Source organism: Dreissena polymorpha, chromosome 5, assembly GCF_020536995.1.
Source record: "Dreissena polymorpha isolate Duluth1 chromosome 5, UMN_Dpol_1.0, whole genome shotgun sequence".
NCBI classification, from domain to species: domain Eukaryota; kingdom Metazoa; phylum Mollusca; class Bivalvia; order Myida; family Dreissenidae; genus Dreissena; species Dreissena polymorpha.
The window spans coordinates 29,617,907-29,637,857 of NC_068359.1; the positions used below are offsets into that span (position 1 = coordinate 29,617,907).

Below are 19,951 nucleotides of genomic sequence, written 5' to 3' on the forward strand. Positions count from 1 at the left end.
TTTGCACAAAAGAGGAAAAGGCTTTGGCACTTATCTTTCATGACAATTGAAAAGGTAGATTTATACACAAGCCAAGCTAAATGACAATGACATACAATGTCTATCATTTTATAAATTAAAACACAAAGTCAAATAGCAGAAATAAAGTTTGAACATACTATTATCATTAGTAGTTTATTACGTCTCTTGACTTCTTGGTCTGTCACAACAAGTGACAGCACTTTTCAGGTAAAATACAAGATGTAAATTAAGTGCCCAATATCCCCTCAAATACACCTCAGCGCCTACCATTTATGTTATGATTTTTAAAGGTCTCTCGGGGGAGGCCCGAACCCCCACACCCTCCCCCATTTGTGCGTAACATTCCTATATGTCTGGCTACGCCCCTGTCAGCTAACCATCGACATCACAGTTTAGATTGTGTGTTGTGTTTTACAACATTTAATCAACAAGTCATGATATGGCAAGGATGTTTAATCAGCATCTAAAATGAAAATGCTACATGCATAAACATGCATGATAAGATATATTATTTATGAATAACAACCATGAGTATAACAGTGGTAAATGGCATGTACATAATACACATTGTTAAACAAGAACTTAAACGCAGAAAAACAGCACTTCACAAGTGGGTTAATGTTGTCACATTAACAAGAGGGTCTGAAAGGCCCAAAGTCGCTGGTGACAAGATATTATTGGGACAAATCTTCTGACGAAGTTACACGAAGATCGGAAAATAAATGTGGCCTCTAGAGTGTTAACAAGGTTTTACTATAGCTATATAAGGAAAAATGCCCCGCCCGCTGGCAGCCATGTTTTTCAACCAACCGGCATCATTTTTGAACTCGTCCAAGATATTATCGGGATGAATCTTCTGGCCAAGTTTCATGAAGATCGGACCATAGGCGCTCGATGTCAATGACAATGTTTCTTTTTTAATTTATTGATTTTTAAGTTACCCATTGTTTATTTTAATGCATACACATACTAAATTAATAAAAATCTTCCGACAAAACGTCTTCTTAAAAACGATACTTCGACTATGTATGTATAAATATTGACAAGGTATATCACTCGCCATTTTCTAAAGCAACGGAAGTGCGTCATTATGCATAATTAAAACGCTGTCAACCCGCTCGCTTATTGAAATGCGCGCGCGCGCAGACCGGGAACCTCGCTCTTCTATCTACTTTCAGTTTCAACAGAAACATCCACAGACGATGTGATAAATCCTTGTAACTATTGTTTCACTCAATTAATGGGGCAATCAACAAAATATATTGTTAATTGCATACACATGAATCATTCCTTACCAATTGTTTAACTTGATTTCGTCTGTCATGGTGATTTCCAGAAAAAAATCAGCACGTCAAAAATCAAATCTGGCGCCCATTGTGTTTAGTGGCTGTTATTGTGTGTGTAAAGAGCGAGGTTCCCGGCCTGCGCGCGCATTTCAATAAGCGAGCGGGGTGACAGCGATCTAAACAGACTAAAACGCCCGGGAATTGTCGCACAGGTCCTTTGCTTATAACGTAGGTCCAAAAGATATTGTCGTTCTTTCTATTTCACATATTTTTACTATTAAATGTCACTACGTACCAAATTTAGTAGCCCTAGGCTCTATAATTATGAACAAGAAGATTTTTAAAGTTTGCACAAAAAAGGCCTTATTTAAGAAAATGTTCATTTTTGTGACCCCCGGGGCAGGGTCAAATTTGACCCCAGGGGCATAATTTGAAAAAACTTGGTAGAGAACTTTAAAAATCTTTATGTCCATAACCATTGGGCCTATTTCTACCAAATTTGGTATGTATTAAAATATTAAAGTTTGCACAAAATAGGCCCAATATGTTCAATTTTGTGACCCCTGGGGAACGGTCAAATTTGATCCCAGTGGCTTAATTTGAACAAACTTGGTAGAGGACTATTAGATGTCACTAAATACCAAATTTGGTAGCCATATGCCATACGGTTATGGACAGAAGATTTTTAAAGTTTGCACAAAATAGGCCTTATTTAAGCGTATGTTCATTTTCGTGATCACTGGGCAGGGTCAAATTTGACCCCAGGGGCATTATTTGAACAAACTAAGTAGAGAACTATTAGATGTCACTAAATACCGAATTTGGTAGCCCTAGGCCCTACGGGTATGGACAAAAAGATTTTTTAAAGTTTGCACAAAATATGCTTTGTATAAGCATATGTTGATTTTTGTGACCCCCCGGGGCAGGGTCAAATTTGACCCCAGGGGCATAATTTGAACAAACAAAGTAGAGAACTATTAAATGTCACTACATACCAAATGTGGTAGCACTAGTCCCAATGGTTATGGACAAAAAGATTTTGTAAAGTTTGCACAAAATAGGCTTTATATAAGCATATGTTCAATTTATTGACCCCCGGGGCGTGGTCAAATTTGACCCCAGGGGCATAATTTGAACAAATTTGAAAGAAGTTCACTCCAGGAACATTTGTGGGAAGTTTTATCAGCATTGGACTTGTAGTTTAGGAGAAGATGTTTAAAGAAAAAGTTAACGCACAGACGCACGCACGCACGACGGATACAGGACCATGACATAAGCCCCGCTGGCCCTTGGCCAGTGGAGCTAAAAATGATAAATACTGAGATTTTAGTAAGAGATACGTCATTTAATAAAGGGGAGCACAATCAGACTTAGTGCGTATTTCATATACAGTCTAACAAGCTATGTGTAGTGTTAACATCAGAGACAACAGCCAACATGAGATGCTTGGCACAAGGGGCCATATAGTATGACAGTAGTTCTGCAGGAGAACACAGAGATGATACAGAAGATCCGCATAATGGGAAAACGGCTCTTATGCTGCATACATGGCTCCACACCAGCCTGTGCATTAAGTCATGCAAGAATGTAGTCTCATTAGTGGTCATGGTAGCTCCTTATCAGATTACAAGAATGCACATGCTGGTCTGGAGCTACATTGGCTTATATGGCACAAGACACAAACACAAAGATTCTCCCAGGGAAATTGTGAAAAAATATTATGATGTAATAATATTTAAATCTGTATATTATTTGTTTTTCCTGAATGGAATTTTATGCCCTAAAATAAAGCACATTTATATTTAAAAAATATACTACTCAAAATTTGCTAAGGATCACTTTTTATTTTCACATTATCTTCAATTTAATTTAATTTAAATTGTTATTTTCAGGTTTTGATATTAGAATGTGTGTTTTTGTTTTTATGTATTGATGTATCATTGATGCGTGACGATGGCTGAATCTAGATAGGGGTAAACTTCCAATTACACATACTATAAACAGTGATCCTTAGCAAATTTTGAGTAGTATACATAGTAACAACAATAGCAGTAATTATATTATGAATGACCACATATAAAAATTTAATATAGACACGAATTTGACCAGTAGACAGTTGTCAATCACTGATTGAGCTGACCAATCATGGGTTTATATTAATCTGTAGAAGTAAATAAAAGCACATGGTTGCATTTGAGTATCTAATTGATGAACTGTAAACTCTTGGACAAACTTTTCCAAGCATGACATTTCTGTCTACAGGTTCATTCAAGTGGTGAACAAGAAATAAGATTTGGATATGGTTTTCTATTCTGCTATTTCTTTGTATTATTTTGCTTGCAGTACAGAACTACAGATACATATGATACTTGATGAGCAACATTATTTGAAAGTAGCAAACCTCACTTGCCTATGTAACATGCTCATTATATGTAGAAACCTCACTTGCCTATGTAACATGCTCATTATATGTAGAAACCTCATTTGCCTATGAAACATGCTCATTATATGTAGAAACCTCACTTACCTACGTAACATGCTCATTATATGTAGAAACCTCACTTACCTATGTAACATGCTCATTACATGTTGAAAACAAATAAAAAATACACAGCAATATTATACAAACTGTGCAGGCATTTAAGCAAATTAAATTGCCATAATACTAAGCGGAATTCAATAGTTGTCTTTGCAACAATGAATGCCTGGTAATCTATGAAAAATAATGATATCAAAATGCAACTATGTAGAGTGATAGAGATGGTTTTGGCAATTCAATAAAGATGGCAGTAAATGCTTTACACATGAGCATCTCTTTCATTTTAAAAGAACAGCTCTTTCAATTTTTTATGGATTTTCAAGATGACCCAGTTCAAATGTGAACTCCTTCCATGCCGATGATGTTAAGAGTGAAGGTCATGCTTTGTGATGCATCAGCAAATACTAATGTTTTACAAATATTGTTATCAATAACTCAATAAAAGGTTTTACAAATATTGTTACCTAACACTTAACCAATCCACCATAACATAACAATTTATTATCAACAGCAGTAATACCATGAAAATATACACAGCAGTTAAAACTTCGTCTACAATCTTTCTTCAATGAGATACAATTCTCCTGTTTAAAATATGTCTGCTAACAGTTTTAATGATAATGAATTTGAAGGTAAAAAGAAAATATTAGGACATATGCAATTCCACTTGTTGTCACAAAATTCATCAATCATAATGGGATCTTTATACACAGAAGCGCATGATCTACAAACAGTTGTATCACTAAGTCACTAATTCTTCACAAGAAGGGTGTGTAACAAGTCTTACTTTTATTTATTACTAAAAAGAGGGCCAAAACTATGTTAATGTAGGAAGAAACTGCACTAAAAATGCTCAGGTGCTATTATTACGGTGCCTATTTAATATATTTCCCTAAGTAATGTATTTAAATAAACCACAGATGAATACACTATTGAGCAATTAAATTGAATGAATGCCATAAGAATCAATGAAACTTGATTTGAATATTTGAAAATATATTGATGTTGTTTTTTAACATGAATAATCATTAATGTCCTGATTTCAGAAATTATCCCCCCCCCCAAATGGTTATTTCACGCTACAAAATTTAGATATTAAAATGCTATTGCTCTTGTTCATGAATCGGACAAGAAGATATTGAGTAAACAGTTCATTGTCAGTTGCCATTGCTCTACCACCTAATATTAAACAATTACTTCTGACAGAGGTAATCTGTAAAATGGCACTGTTGAACAGTAACAAAGCAACAAAATAAAGATATTTGACAAGTTCTTACAACACTAATTAGTAATAATGAATAAATAGACATAGCTGTATAATCCTCAAAATTGAATGTGACCTGTACGTGTGACGTTTGAGCTATGGGCATGGCACTTACCTGTGACACTTTACTGCCACACTTTGACATCAATTTTAAGCTTCCATAAGCAGGCATGACAAAATTGAGAGGAATTTGAGATATTTTTCAGAAATAACAACTTAATTGGGTCCTATGCTGGTGTCATTTTTATGATTTTATCTCATTTTTAATACAATTACAATGTATAAGAAAATACAAAATGTAAATAAAAAATATTGATAAATTACATTTTGTTTACAAAATAATGATTGTCTTCTATGCCACAAATTTCAAAGAACCTTTCTCCAATCATGTGCTTATTCAAATATTCAATCTAATGACAAGCATATTATTCCTATACCAATTTTGGTATTTGACGCAATCCCTAAAATAACCAGACATTGCCAATGTTCACTTAAAGTAAGAAAAGCTTCAACTCTCATTTATCTGAATAAATAAAAGTTGAACATTGAAAAAGTATTGCATTTGACTGGAATTCACATACATGTATATTAAAATATGTGTTATCACATACTTGCCAATACTGGAACAAAATTCATAAGTGATACATGAACACGCACAAAACCAACCTGGTCTGAAACATTTCAGGCACACTATTTTACAATTCCAATGACATCCCCTTCTGCAAACTATGAGCATTAACTGATGAGATCCTCTGTGCTGTCATTCCTGCGGTGGCGCACGTCGGGGTCGTCGTCTGTGAGGATGATGTCTGAGTCACCGTCTTCAACACGCTCTATACGATTGTACAACCTAGCCGTGCTTTCTGAGCGATTGTAGCGCACAGAGTGATCATCATCGCTCACGTAGATGGTCTTTGTGTTTTTTGTGTTCCTCTTCAGGAAGTTATCCACAACCCAGAATATAAATGCCTGGAACAGTGGAACAAGGCATACATTCAAAACTTGACAATACAATTAGTCAAGTACAATTTAAGTCAACACCATTAATAATCAGACCATCTTGCAACATCAGGAAAAACCATATGTACTAATTACAAAACAGTCCAGAATACCCTTATAACAAAACAAGCAAACATAGTCTCAGTGGCGTAGTGAATATGGTGTCCGCATAGCGATCTGGAGGTCACAGGTTCAAACTGAGGGCTTTCCTTTGATCGCCCCCTAAAACACCAAGTACTAGTTATAGTCCCAGGAAACAAACTAGAGAGTGTTTTTATAAGCCTAAGGCTTTCTATGCAAATGAGTGTTAATGAGCTTAAATAACTAGGTTTAAACTTAGCAAACATTTCCAGTACATGCATGACAAGCTTAACAACTTACATTAATCACCAATGGTACAACAAACATCACAATGACAAGCTCCACTTTGGGGTCCTTCACTGGCGACATGATGATCTTCCGTACCTGTCAATGAAGCGCAGATAAGTAACTTTAGTTGGTATTAAACTCACAGGATATTAATAATCAAAACACACTCACTGACTGAAGATGGACAACACTGTATCCTTCAAGATCCCTATGAACACTATGTGCACATTTGTCAAGAAGTTGTTTGAATGAAAAGTTTACCCACATCTGACAACAACCAAATGACAGAATCTGATAAAAAAACTCACACCCTGTGCTTGACTATTTTTTCGCCATGTAAGTATAATGTAAAATTTTCTGTCAGTCACTTGATTAAACGATTGTAAAGATAAATTTTAAGTTGAAACCCTTAAGTAGTTATATAGTATATTTAACTTAAAAGAAATGTTATCATGCCCAAAAAAGAGATTTTCAACTTTGAATCAATTAATTTTGTTGAATTTAATTAACTTTACAAGCAAAGTCTGTAATTAGCTACCTTCACAAACAATTACAGCTTAACACTTTCATCAAAACTCAATTTATTGAGAAGAAACAATATTTCCTTTTTTGTAACAAAAACTTTGACCCAACTTGTTAAAAGGTAATAGCAGCTCAGGTAGCAGCATATAAGCTACCTACAAAAAAATTACACCACAATACCTCAAACTAAAGTCAATATAGCACGTGGAAACTTTAAATTTTAAGTAATGCAATCCCTTGTTATATCAGCCTGCAACCTGCACAAAATATATCCATCCTTACTGAAGTTGATGAACACAAACTTTTTATCTCTTTTTAGCAACAGTGACCTTGACCCAACTGGCCCCAAATGCAACCCAATGCATGGTTTACATGTCAGCTAGAAATAGAAAGTTTTGCACACAATATTTACCTGAAGTACAACAAAACATGTGTCCATAGTGCATGAATGCCTTCACATTCCCCTCTTTGTCTAATAACTGCACTTCAGCAAAAAATACGCCTTTCTTAGGCAAAACTTGACTTCTGATCTCTATTTGTGACCTTGAACTTAAACGTTGAAGGTGAGCCCTGTATGCAAAACCCACTCCCCATGGTGCTAATTTGTGTTAAGTTTAATATTGCATAATGAATGATATAGCTACGAGGTATTTTGCAGCAAAATGTGACCTTTTACCTCTTTGTATCCTTGACATTTGAGGGAGGGAGACATGCGTTACACATGACAGGGGCCTAATGATGTTTTATATCTGCGCCAAGTTATAAACGTTTTGGCTAAGACAGGACTATTAATGCTATTATATGGCCAAATTTGATATTTTAATTCTAAGTAAGACCTTAACCTTCGAGGTAGGAACACATATGTTACATGCGACTTGTCTACTTATGAGTGTTTACATTTGTGCCAAGTTACTTTAACATGTCTAAATAAATGCCTATGTTATGGGTCAGGAATTTGCAAGCTGGTTTTTGTTTGACCTTGAACTTCTTACGTGTGATCTTAACCTTTGAGGTGAGGAGATGGGAATTACCAGTGATGTGTCATGTTATGATGGTTCATATGTATGCTGCGTTATTTTAAAATCAATCAATAGAGTCGTTTTCTAAAAACTGGGCATAATGCATGTGCGTAAAGTGTAGTTCCTTATTAGCCTGTGCGAACTGCAAAGTTGTGGCTGTTACAGGAATTTTCTGATGGACATCCGACACTTGTACAAATGTACAACAAAAACAGAGGCACAGTTGGTCAGCGCAACTGCTGTATGCCCACTTCTTAGGAGCCATTAAAAGTACAATAGAGGAATAATGCTGACTAAGTGGATGTGCCTTCCTAAATGACCTCTCATGATGATCTCAAGACATGTATTAAGTGTCAATTGAATATCTGTTGTTATTTCAGAGATACATACTTATAATGTTGCATGCAAACTTCAACCTGAATTTTAAATTCCATGCAAACATTAAGCAACATTTTATAAATACAAATTGGGGCATAATCCTTCTAAAAATGTCTTGGCAAGTGAAAATTCCTATTATGATCCTGAACACATTTTTGACCTTTTTGGAAGTAAATGTAGAGAGCAGTTGCTACCAAAAACAGAAAGGGGAATTATTCAGATACAGGTATTTAGTATGTTTTATCAACAAGTACAAAAGGGGAATGATAAATCTAAATAACAGTCAGAATTATGGAACTTTGTAAAACAAAAAGACTAGATAACTCTCATAGAAACAGTAATACGGAGATGTTAACCTCCAACAGAGCATTCTACAGATGCTGGCAATTTTGGTGAGTAGTATAGCTCTGAATATTACGTGAATAAAAGTTGAGCTTAACTTGTAGTCAAATAAATATTTTTGTATTTATTGGCTATTTTATGACTGGCAGTGATCCAGGCTGCATTCAACAACTGAATGTATCTCACATCTTCCCAGAAGCTGAACTGTATGAGGCCGGTCATGAGGATCTTCTCTAGTATCATCACCAGGATGTAGAGCCCACACTGGCCCACCCAGGAGCTGCACTGTGGGGGCGTACCTGTACAAACACACCAGCCTTCATGACAACACACATTGATCAGCAGCTCAATTATAGTTTAATTCATGATGCTACTTACACAGAACAATCATTGTTGACACAATTTGCTATATAAACAGATAGAACCATCACAACAAAAGGCATATCATTTTAAAATGGAAACAGGTCCAATGAAATACACTTTCAGCCTTTTGCATGTAATAATATATACTTAAATTATGACATTTGTATTTACACAATCAATTAACACATTAAGTTATAATAGAATTTTAACCTACACCATTTCTTAAATTGTTATCTTTCTATATGTATAATGTTATGCTGGCTAGCTCAGTTAATACACAGCCATGCACACATCACATCTTGTCCCATCTTTTAAACTTTAGTTCTTTAAACCACAACTTATTTTCTTCATTCATCAACTTCAAGTCTTTCCCTTACCACTTTCTATCTTCTGTCTTAAACCTCAGGACTTCGACACTTATCATCCAGACTTCCATTTCCCTTTCTTCCCTCCAGCTTCATGAGTTTTGTACTCAACTCCCAGACTTTAATTTTAGTCATCTCACGATTTGATTTCTTTCACATGTAATAATTTGTGTTATTGAATGTTCCGTCTAAATTTTTGTAATTATACCAAGTGTTATCAACATACATTGTACTATACCAAAAAAGTGTTGGTATTTTTTCCTAAACAACAATATTTGCTTTAACTTCTCATGGCTCATTCCTCCCTATCATTCTTAACTCACCATCACTTGAATAGAACTATGCAATGTTGATAAATTGACCTTGCTGTTCTTCAACTCGACATTTGTCTGAGTTTTGTGCTGAAATGCTTTCAACTAACAATAATTCATTATGTTTACATCGACCCCACTGTCTGGTTGTCACATCATCCATTTTGACAGGTACTATTTTTTAATAATTCAAGATCTAAGGCACCTGTACCTTTTTTGATTCTCTATATATGACATGCCCTGATGTTGAAAGACTCGCCATCTGGTGAATATTCATGGCAATCACACTAACCGCCAGTTGACTTGTCGTCTGCTGCCATACTTCCTACGTCACTTCCTCCTCTTCCATGCTTATAGCTTACATTTTGTTTTCAAAACTGGATGCCATTGAAATCTGTATATCAGTTCTGTTCTTGGTACTCAATGACACTGGTGTCATTCAGCACAGATATGCAAAATGAGTAATTCATTTTGTGCATCATCATTATTTTGTCGTTCCCTTTACAGTCCTCTTGTTTCTCTTCATAATTACCACCGCAGTAAGTTCACTTCTGATTGTTGTCATGTCTGTCGAAGTGCTAAACCTTTGCAATGCCACTGTGATTCCATGGCACTTTCTTACACTAGGGTTGTCTCCTCTATTTGATGAACCTCCTGAAGCATTTCTGACATGGGTCAGCTGCCATTTGACTATCTTTTCACTGTTCTTCTTTGCTTGAACAATATGCTCTTATATTCTTCTTCATTTAGAAATTCACAGTCATGAGCTCTTTATGAACTATTGCAAATATGCCCCTGGTAGGTCAAAGTTAGATTTGGGCAAGTGGTCTGTTCAATTTCAGTTTTCTAATCACGCAATTAGCAAGCAAAAATAGTTTTTATAAAATATAAAAAGGTTATGGTTTTGTTTTAATTCATCCTGTAATGCATGATAAAACATAATTATATTTTAAAAAGCAATTCTGGCCAAAATTGACAGTAAAAGTGTACATGTATTAGAATTTCATACACATTTACAATTGCCATATTTTCTATTAACCGGGTCAACGCTAAAGTTAAAGTAAAAAACCCACATAAGTATGTCTCTATTTCAATTACTTTGTTGTTTACTGTATTACAGAAAAACAAAATTATTATTTTGACTGATGTCATCTGCATATATAAACCAAAGGCAGTATTATACAAAGGATTTGCAACCAAAATACAATCAGTTTTATAAATGATCATTGTTTTTAGGGTTCTAAAATAAGGAGAGTTTTTTGCTATGTTTTGTTTTAAATAATTTTACAGTAAATTGATTATATAAATTATAATGCATGAGCGAGTAGGTCAGGCCAAATATTTCCAATGTGCTTTCCCCACATGAAAAGTTGGGTTGAAACTTCATGTAAAGCCCTGCAGTCTATTGTCTTTTCTCTCAGTCACACATCATAGCTATTATTTTCACGCCTACTAGAGGTAACTTTATTTTTAAGCTTATAGGCAAAATGTTTGTTTTTCTATGGCACAAAGTATTTGTTTCCCTTGTTATTTCAATGCTGTTGGGGTCAGGGAGGTTTTTTGCAAGCCCCTCAATTTTTGGCAGCCTTGAATGATAAATTCATCATTTTTATCTTCAGCATTATGTAATTCTGACGTAGCCAAATACTCTTTTGATTGCTTCTAGCCCTTCTCCAATCGCTTTCTGATCCTTTAATTGTAAAAATGGTGTCCAATGGAGATTTCATGTTTCCTTCAAAATATGTATTGTATTTTCAGCCATCTTTGATTTATATCCCGTTTGCAAAACTCATATATCTAAACACAATGGTAGATAAAATCCTCAACATAACATGCACGGGAATATTATAATCACTAACAGAATATCTTAATAACATTGTATAGAAACCCCCTGTTTTCTGCTCACCATTACATTGTATAGAAACCCCCTGTTTTCTGCTCACCATATTCCCCAAAGTAGAGGGTCTCCATCTTCCTCCTGTGCACGATGAGCTGAGTGATCTTAAGTCCCAGGTAGATAATCAAGATTCCAATGGTCGAGTCCAGAAGAAAGCTAACAATATACCTGTAGTCACAAACAAAGCATAGTACACTTATTTAATACATTCATTTCAAACTATGGGATATCAAAGATAGAATCACTCAATATTAGAATTTTGAAGTTTAATTATCATAAACCATCCACAGTTTTCAATATAATTAGTTAGAATTTTCCTCAGAGTAATAATAACTTTAACATTAATTAGGGAAGATCTAGGATCAAACAAGAGGGCCATGGGCCCTAAGGCGCTAACCTGAGACCCGAAGGAACTATACTATTCTGGGAAGGTGGAGTTCAAAATAATAAAAGTACTTCATAGCAATATACCCCCTCTTCTTCGAAGGGGGGAATAAATATTATCATAAGGTTCACAAGAAGAAATTTGCTCGCCCCTGGAAACCATGCTCTTCAGAGCACAAGAGCCATTTTCAAAGTAAATCAAGATATTATATAGGAAACATAATTATGTTCTCAGCATGTGTCATTAAGATTGAACTAAAATGTGACTTATAGAGTTCATAATGTTTCACTATAGCAATAAAAAGAAATCTGCCACCCACCTCAGGGCCTTGCTTTTAAACAAACTGGAACTTTTCAGACTCACCTTGCAATGATATTTCCAATTAAAACAACAATCAACCCTATTTAGAACACAAATCTTTGATAATCACACCAAAACTACCGACCTCATCCATAAACTGTGTGCCATAACCATTTGTGTTCCACTCTTATCAGTCTGAAGGGCTTTGATGTGAGTTCCCAGCTGGGCCTATTTTTAAGGACTAAGGGCATTTAAGCTGCAAGCCTGTTACATCACTGTTTTGAAATGGTAATGTGACACATTACCATTTCAAAACGCATCAATGAATACTACTGTACCAGAACAATTCAGGCACAGTCAATAGAGAATTAATTAGTTGCTGATAAGCAGGTGGATGAATGGGATCATTGGAGAAATAAGAGTGCATTCCTGACAAGCCATGCATTCATGATTGGAGGTCAAACACAAATTCAGTTATATACAGTTGTTTCTCCCCTAAGTAATTTTCTGTGAACTCAATATTACTACTTAAATTTTTTAGAATATTTAATAAAGAGTTTTCAGATGGCATAATTATGTTTGTTGCACTTCATCCCCAACCAATCATCATCATAAAAATCCTCTTCAGAAAGGAACAAAAATAAAAAGATAAACAAGGGACAAAATTGTCACAAAACCAGGTTTTCATTGTGAAAAAAAAATCTGATAAAGGGAGAAAACTCAAACTGAACTTTTGAAATGACCAAAAAAAATTAACCCCCTTTGTAAGTTTTTTTTTTTAAAATCTATTTTTAGTCGTGGCGACCTTGACATTGGAGATATTGACGTGATTCTTTCGTGGGACACACCGTCCCATGATGGTGAACAAGTGTGCCAAATGATTTTAAAATCTCACAATGAATGACATAGTTATGGCCAGGACAAGCTCATTTATGGCCATTTTTGACCTTTGAACTCAAAGTGTGACCTTGACCTTGGAGATATCGACGTAATTATTTCGCGCGACACACTGTCCAATGATGGTGAACAAATGTGCCAAATGATTTTAAAATCTGACGATGAACGACATAGTTATGGCTCGGACAAGCTCATTTATGGCCATTTTTGACCTTTGAACTCAAAGTGTGACCTTGACCTTGGAGATATCGACGTAATTATTTCGCGCGACACACCGTCCAATGATGGTGAACAAATGTGCCAAATGATTTTAAAATCTGACGATGAACAACATAGTTATGGCTCGGACAAGCTCATTTATGGCCATTTTTGACCTTTGAACTCAAAGTGTGACCTTGACCTTGGAGATATCGACGTAATTATTTCGCGCGACACACCGTCCAATGATGGTGAACAAATGTGCCAAATGATTTTAAAATCTGACAATGAACGACATAGTTATGGCCCGGACAAGCTTATTCCGCCAGCCCGCCAGCCAGCCAGCCAGCCAGCCCGCCAGCCAGCCAGCCCGCCCGCATTCGCCAATCTAATAACCAGTTTTTTCCTTCGGAAAACCTGGTTAAAAATCCAATTTAACTGTATACCTTATCAGCAAAATTAATATTCAGATGACTGCATGGAGATCAATCAGATCATGAATATCATAATATGCATACATTTCATTCAACGTGTACATTGGTAATTTCTTAGTAGAGTGTAAATAAGGTTACACTATAAAGCCATTTTTTCAACAGACCGTAACCATACAGGAACTCGGTCTAGATATTATAACAAGATATCCATAACAAGCTCAGCACCGCCTTGCGGGTGCAGACCGCTCATCTATTTTCTTTTTAAAGGTGAAGGGACTCTCAATTTCAATCACAAATGAGGGAGGGGTGGAGTGAAGAGGGGTGTATAGTGTGGTGGTGTGGACATTTATTACATTATCTTCCAAAAATGCGGAAAAAAAATGCAAAAAAAAATTCGAGGGTGGGGGGTGGGTGGGGGGGGGATTCTTGGGTGCGATGGTTGGTCGGTATTTCAAACATAAAATAATAAAAATAAATATTCTTGTTTTTTAACTGTTTAAAAAAAATAATTTGGGGGTGGGGTGGGGGGGGGGGGGGTAAAGTGTGAGGTCATTTGTGAGATTATCTGAAAAAAAAAAATATATAGGGGGGGGATTCGGTGGGGGGGGGGGGGGGGGGCACGGGGGATGGTTTGGGTGGAGTCTATTGTGGTATGTCAGGTAAGAGTAGTTTTGTCAAAGTATCAATCAAATCTAATCATAAATAAAGAAGTTATGGCAATTTTAGCAAAATTTAATAATTTGACCTTGAGAGTCAAGGTCATTCAAAGGTCAAGGTAAAATTCAACTTGCCAGTTACAGTAACCTCATGATAGCATGAAAGTATTTGAAGTTTAAAAGCAATAGCCTTGATACTTTAGAAGTAAAGTGGATCGAAACACAAAATTTAACCATATATTCAAAGTTACTCAGTCAAAAAAGGGCCATAATTCCGTAAAAATGACAACCAGAGTTATGCAACTTGTCCTTTTACTGTACCCTTATGATAGTTTGCGAGTGTTCCAAGTATGAAAGCAATATCTACGATACTTTAGGGGTAAAGTGGACCAAAACACTAAACTTAACAAAAAATTTCAATTTTCTAAGTATAAAGGGCCCATAATTCCGTCCAAATGCCAGTCAGAGTTACATAACTTTGCCTGCACAGTCCCCTTATGATAGTTTATAAGTGTTGCAAGTATGAAAGCAATAGCTTTGATACTGTAGGTTTAAAGTGGACCTAAACACAAAACAAACTTAACAAAAAATTTCAATTTTCTAAGTATAAAGGGCCCATAATTCCGTCCAAATGCCAGTCAGAGTTACATAACTTTGCCTGCACAGTCCCCTTATGATAGTTTATAAGTGTTGCAAGTATGAAAGCAATAGCTTTGATACTGTAGGATTAAAGTGGACCTAAACACAAAACTTAACCAAATTTTCAATTTTCTAAGTATAAAAAGGGCACATAATTCTGTCAAAATGCCAGTTAGAGTTATATAACTTTGCCTGCACATTCCCCGTATGATAGTAAGTGTTGCAAGTATGAAAGCAATAGCTTTGATACTTAAGGAATAAAATGGACCCTAACACAAAACTTAACCAAAATTTCAATTTTCTAAGTATAAAATGGGGACATAATTCTGTCAAAATGCACGCCAGAGTTATCTAACTTTGCCTGCCCAGTCCCCTCATGATAGTAAGTAAGTGTACCAAGTTTGAATGCAATAGCATTGATACTTTCTGAGAAAAGTGGACCTAAACGCAAAACTTACCCGGACGCCGACACCGACGCCAAGGTGATGACAATAGCTCATAATTTTTTTTCAAAAAATAGATGAGCTAAAAACAATGTTTTGCCCAAGTTTCATGATGATTGGACAAAAAAATGTGACTTCTAGAGTGTTTGTGAACAAGCTTTTTTAACTGTATAAATATAAGGAAAAAGACCCCCCCCTCCCCTTGGTGGCCATGTTTTTTTACTGATCCAAACCATTTTCGAACTCAACCGTCGTATCCAGGAAACAAATGTTCTGACCAAATTTCATGAAGATTGGGCAAAAAATGTGTCTTCTAGACTGTTCACATGTTTTCACTACATATAGAAAAAACTGCCCCACTCCCTGGCGGCCATGTTTTTTAAATGATCACGACCATTTTCCACCTCATCAGAGATATCAATAAAACCAATGTTTTGACCAAGTTTCATGATGATTGGGCAAAAATTGTGAGTGTTCACAAGGTTTCTCTATAGCCATATTAGAAATACTCCCCCGCCCCCTGGCGGCCATGTTTTTCAACAGAGCGGAACCATTTTTGAACTTAACCAACATATCATTAAAACAAACATTTTGACAAAGTTACATGAAGATTGAGCATCAAATGTGACTTCCACAGTGTTCACAAGGTTTTTCTCTTTTTTTATCTAGTGACCTAGACCCAGTTTCAAACTCGACCAAGATATCATTGGGACAAATCTTCTGACCAAGTTTCATGCAGATCAGACAAAAAATATGGCCACTAGAATGTTCACAATGCAAAATATTGACAACAAACAACGCACAACGGACATAAGGTGATCCCAAAAGTTGTGCTCTGGTGAGCTAAAAAGGTACAAGTTGCTGCTAAAAAGGGGCAGGATGGAAATCTGAAATAGTCTGGTGACATTTTCAAATACATTGCTAAATACACAGAAGGTCATCGTCTACCACTTACAATTAAGCATAGTCTTCTCAATAGTTGTTTTTCCCAGACAAGAAGGTCAGGAGAAGAAAGCAATAAGGAATACTGGAATAGGGCACAGCACCCTTATGTTTTATTTTAGTTATGTAGCTATAGATTAATCCTTCATGAAAGATTTCATCAGAATTAACATTTATCTTGCAAAAAAATTGCTGAAAGCGTAATCTGTTGATTTTTAATGAATTAAAACACTTGTTGGATGAGTATGTGGTGTACATAAGTTTCCATTCAGGCTTCCTACCAGGTACAGGGGTCCCCTCTGAACACATCTGCCAAGAACACATTTGCAAAATGTATGACAGCAGCTCCAAAAGCCTGCTTGGATGTGTCAAAAAACCTGCAACAAGGGCTGTTTGTAAAACATGCATGCCCCCCATATGGGCTGTCCGTTGTAGTGGCAGCCATTGTGTGAATACGTTTTTTGTCACTGTGACCTTGACCTTTGACCTAGTGACCTGAAAATCAATAGGGGTCATCTGCAAGTCACGATCAATGTACCTATGAAGTGTCATGATCCTAGGCAAAAGAATTCTTGAGTTACCATCCGAAAATCATTTTACTATTTCGGGTCACCGTGACCTTGACCTTTGACCTCAAAATCAATAGGGGTCATCTGCGAGTCATGATCAATCTACCTGTGAAGTTTTATGATCCTAGGCATATGCGTTCTTGAGTTATCATCCGAAAACCATTTTACTATTTCGGGTCACCGTGACCTTGACCTTTGACCTAGTGACCTCAAAATCAATAGGGGTCATCTGCGAGTCATGATCAATCTACCCATAAAGTTTCATGATCCTATGCGTATGCATTCTTGAGTTATCATCCGGAAACCATTTTACTATTTCTGGTCACCATGACCTTGACCTTTGACCTAGTGACCTCAAAATCAATAGGGGTCATCTGCGAGTCATGATCAATCTACCCATGAGGTTTCATGATCCTAGGCGTATGTGTTCTTGAGTTATTATTCAAAAACCATTTTACTATTTCCGGTCACCGTGACCTTGACCTTTGACCTAGTGACCTCAAAATCAATAGGGGTCATCTGCGAGTCATGATCAATGTACCTATGAAATTTCATGATCCTAGGCCCAAGCGTTCTTGAGTTATCGTCTGACAACCACCTGGTGGACGGACCGACCGACATGAGCAAAGCAATATACCCCCTCTTCTTCGAAGGGGGACATAAAAATATAATTGGTCAAATACAGGAGTGTCAATTGTCCAAAATTTCAAATCCAAAAATCCCCCCCCCCCCCCCGAACTCTCTCTAATTGTACTATTTTATAGTATTTTTTGTTGCAATTTCTGGTGAACACTATGCAAAATATTATAAATTAGACTTGTCTGCATCATCCCATGTGTGTTCGTCATTATAGGTTTGTTTATAATGGATGTAAAAAATGAATTTAATGGGCACAAAAATGCTGATTTCATGATGGTGGACATGTGCAACATTTCGTTGACTTGTAAGAATTTCAGAAAGTAGTGACGATTTTCCGTCAGTTATCATTCATGTCTGTGACTTCGGCTAGCCTGAATCAGAAATAAATAAATAAAACACTGGGCAAAAGTGGTACCCAGCGCAAAGACAATGAAGCTTAAACAAATAAATTAATTTCGTTCTCAACTGATCGCGCTTTCAAACAAATTTCCCCTGCTCCACCCCTCCTCCAAAAAATATCTTATCCGAATTTAATTGATCTCAAAAGCGACCCTGGAAGTGGTCAGCCGGAATAATCCGGAAAATTGACACCCCTGCAAATATCATACAATACTAATATAGTGAACAAAATTTAATAAAAAAAGAACTAAGCACCTTTGTGCAAGCTACACAATTTTATTGACCTATAAATTAAGTTAAACTTGTACTTTTAAAACACAACAGTTAAATTGTAACATACAATAGAACTTGTTGTTAACCAAATACCACAAATGTATTACCAAATTTTCCATGGTCTCCTTTCATACTTTGGTTCACAAAATCTTTTCACTGAAATATATTGTATCATAAATACATTCAATTATAATAAAATACACATACAAACTTAATATGTGGTGAACACTGCTAAGATATCAAATGTAAAGAATAATTTAACAAACTGTGTTGTTTAGGTCATGCTGAATTCTTAAAAAAAAATATGTGTGTCTGAATACTAAAATTGTTATTTGAATTATACACTTTACTAAACATAAAGTAATTCTCTTTAATGATAATTTATAAGTCAATTATTTATTTATCCTTATTACTAAAATCAACATAGCACATGATTTCTTACAGATAAGGGATGTAAATGCCAGCACTGCCAACAAGAACTGCAGAAACAAGCCCAGAGCATTCATCAGGTATCCAGTATTGCAGTGAAATGCTTCCGATTTGCTGGCTGCATTGTCCACTGTTTTGTTGAGAGCAGCACTTTGAGAAATGACTTGATGTACAGAATCCATTTCGTGTTCAAAATTGTGAGCAGTGTGAATTCATATGTTGATAAATTAGCAAAAAAGCACCATTAAAAATTCAAGCACCATAAATAAAAAAAAAAACCTAAAGTTCTATCTACGAATCACACGTATTGTTCAGATCACAATGGTACATACAAATTGATTTAAAACAGATTAACAAACTAATACAGAATATACAGATACCACAGAGCAAAAGTACTTTGTTGAGTTGTTACTATGTACAAGAGAAATGTTTCTAGCTTTTGATCATTTATTACAAGATTGAACTTAAAACAAATTTTTACGACGTTATCGTGCACTGCCAGTTAAATGATATATTTTAATGAGACGACACGTCACGGATCAATTGACTCCTTTTGCTTGTATGGTGGTTTTAATTGATTCTGGTGTTATAACCCGGAAGTAAATATTAAGGTTACAGTATACTAAATACATTGGGAAACACTCTTTTTCCATTTTCCTGAATTCCATTCGCTGTTTCGATTGGCTGTTTCGGCTATGGAAAATAGTTGTATGGCCATAGACGAGAAAGACCGGTTATGGAAGAGAAATCCCGGTTATAGAACATTTAGTTTTAGAAAGACGTCTGAGGACTAAAAGATAAAAAGTAAATAGTAATAACATAAATTTCATTCTTAAATACGAATGAAATTATATGTACTGGTACTAGTCTTCTATCTGCAATGGTCAAATATGGATGTGTATGGTGTACGTACTTAATAAATAAATAAACTACACGTATGGTTTATAAGTTTAATGTACATCGATAATAAATATATAATCAGGCAACTTGATAGTGCGCGTGCATGTGATGAGCGCTACTGCAAGTCAACTATGGCAACAGTAAATAACTATTAAAATGACAACATTGCTCAT

The 19,951-nt window shown here is 35.7% G+C and overlaps 1 protein-coding gene across 3 annotated transcripts; it reads right to left on the reverse strand.

The window, feature by feature from the left end:
- Positions 1–459: 459 nt before the first annotated feature.
- LOC127880859 (store-operated calcium entry regulator STIMATE-like) lies at positions 460–19,483 on the reverse strand. Of its 3 annotated transcripts, none has more exons than XM_052428311.1 (8): positions 18,892–19,483; positions 18,557–18,605; positions 16,851–16,946; positions 11,722–11,843; positions 8,926–9,038; positions 6,491–6,574; positions 3,826–6,079; positions 460–3,786 (listed from the first exon to the last, which is right to left on the reverse strand). In XM_052428311.1, exons 1-7 carry the CDS (start codon positions 19,058–19,060, stop codon positions 5,846–5,848), a joined length of 867 nt encoding a protein of 288 aa, XP_052284271.1. In that variant the 5' UTR covers positions 19,061–19,483; the 3' UTR covers positions 460–3,786; positions 3,826–5,845. The 3 variants fall into 3 exon arrangements, with proteins under 3 accessions (XP_052284271.1, XP_052284273.1, XP_052284272.1); XM_052428313.1 differs by having other exon boundaries at positions 16,851–17,064; positions 18,892–18,968; XM_052428312.1 differs by lacking the exon at positions 16,851–16,946.
- Positions 19,484–19,951: the final 468 nt, after the last annotated feature.

Excerpts from the sequence above, each read along its gene's own strand:
- LOC127880859 (XM_052428311.1), bottom strand. The coding sequence starts at position 19,060 with ATGGATTCTGTACATCAAGTCATTTCTCAAAGTGCTGCTCTCAACAAA. Across the intron at positions 9,039-11,721 it reads CCTCTACTTTGGGGAATATG|GTACGCCCCCACAGTGCAGC; the intron begins GTGAGCAGAAAA and ends GTGTTTGTACAG. Across the intron at positions 6,575-8,925 it reads AGTTCAGCTTCTGGGAAGAT|GTACGGAAGATCATCATGTC; the intron begins GTGAGATACATT and ends CTTCATTGACAG.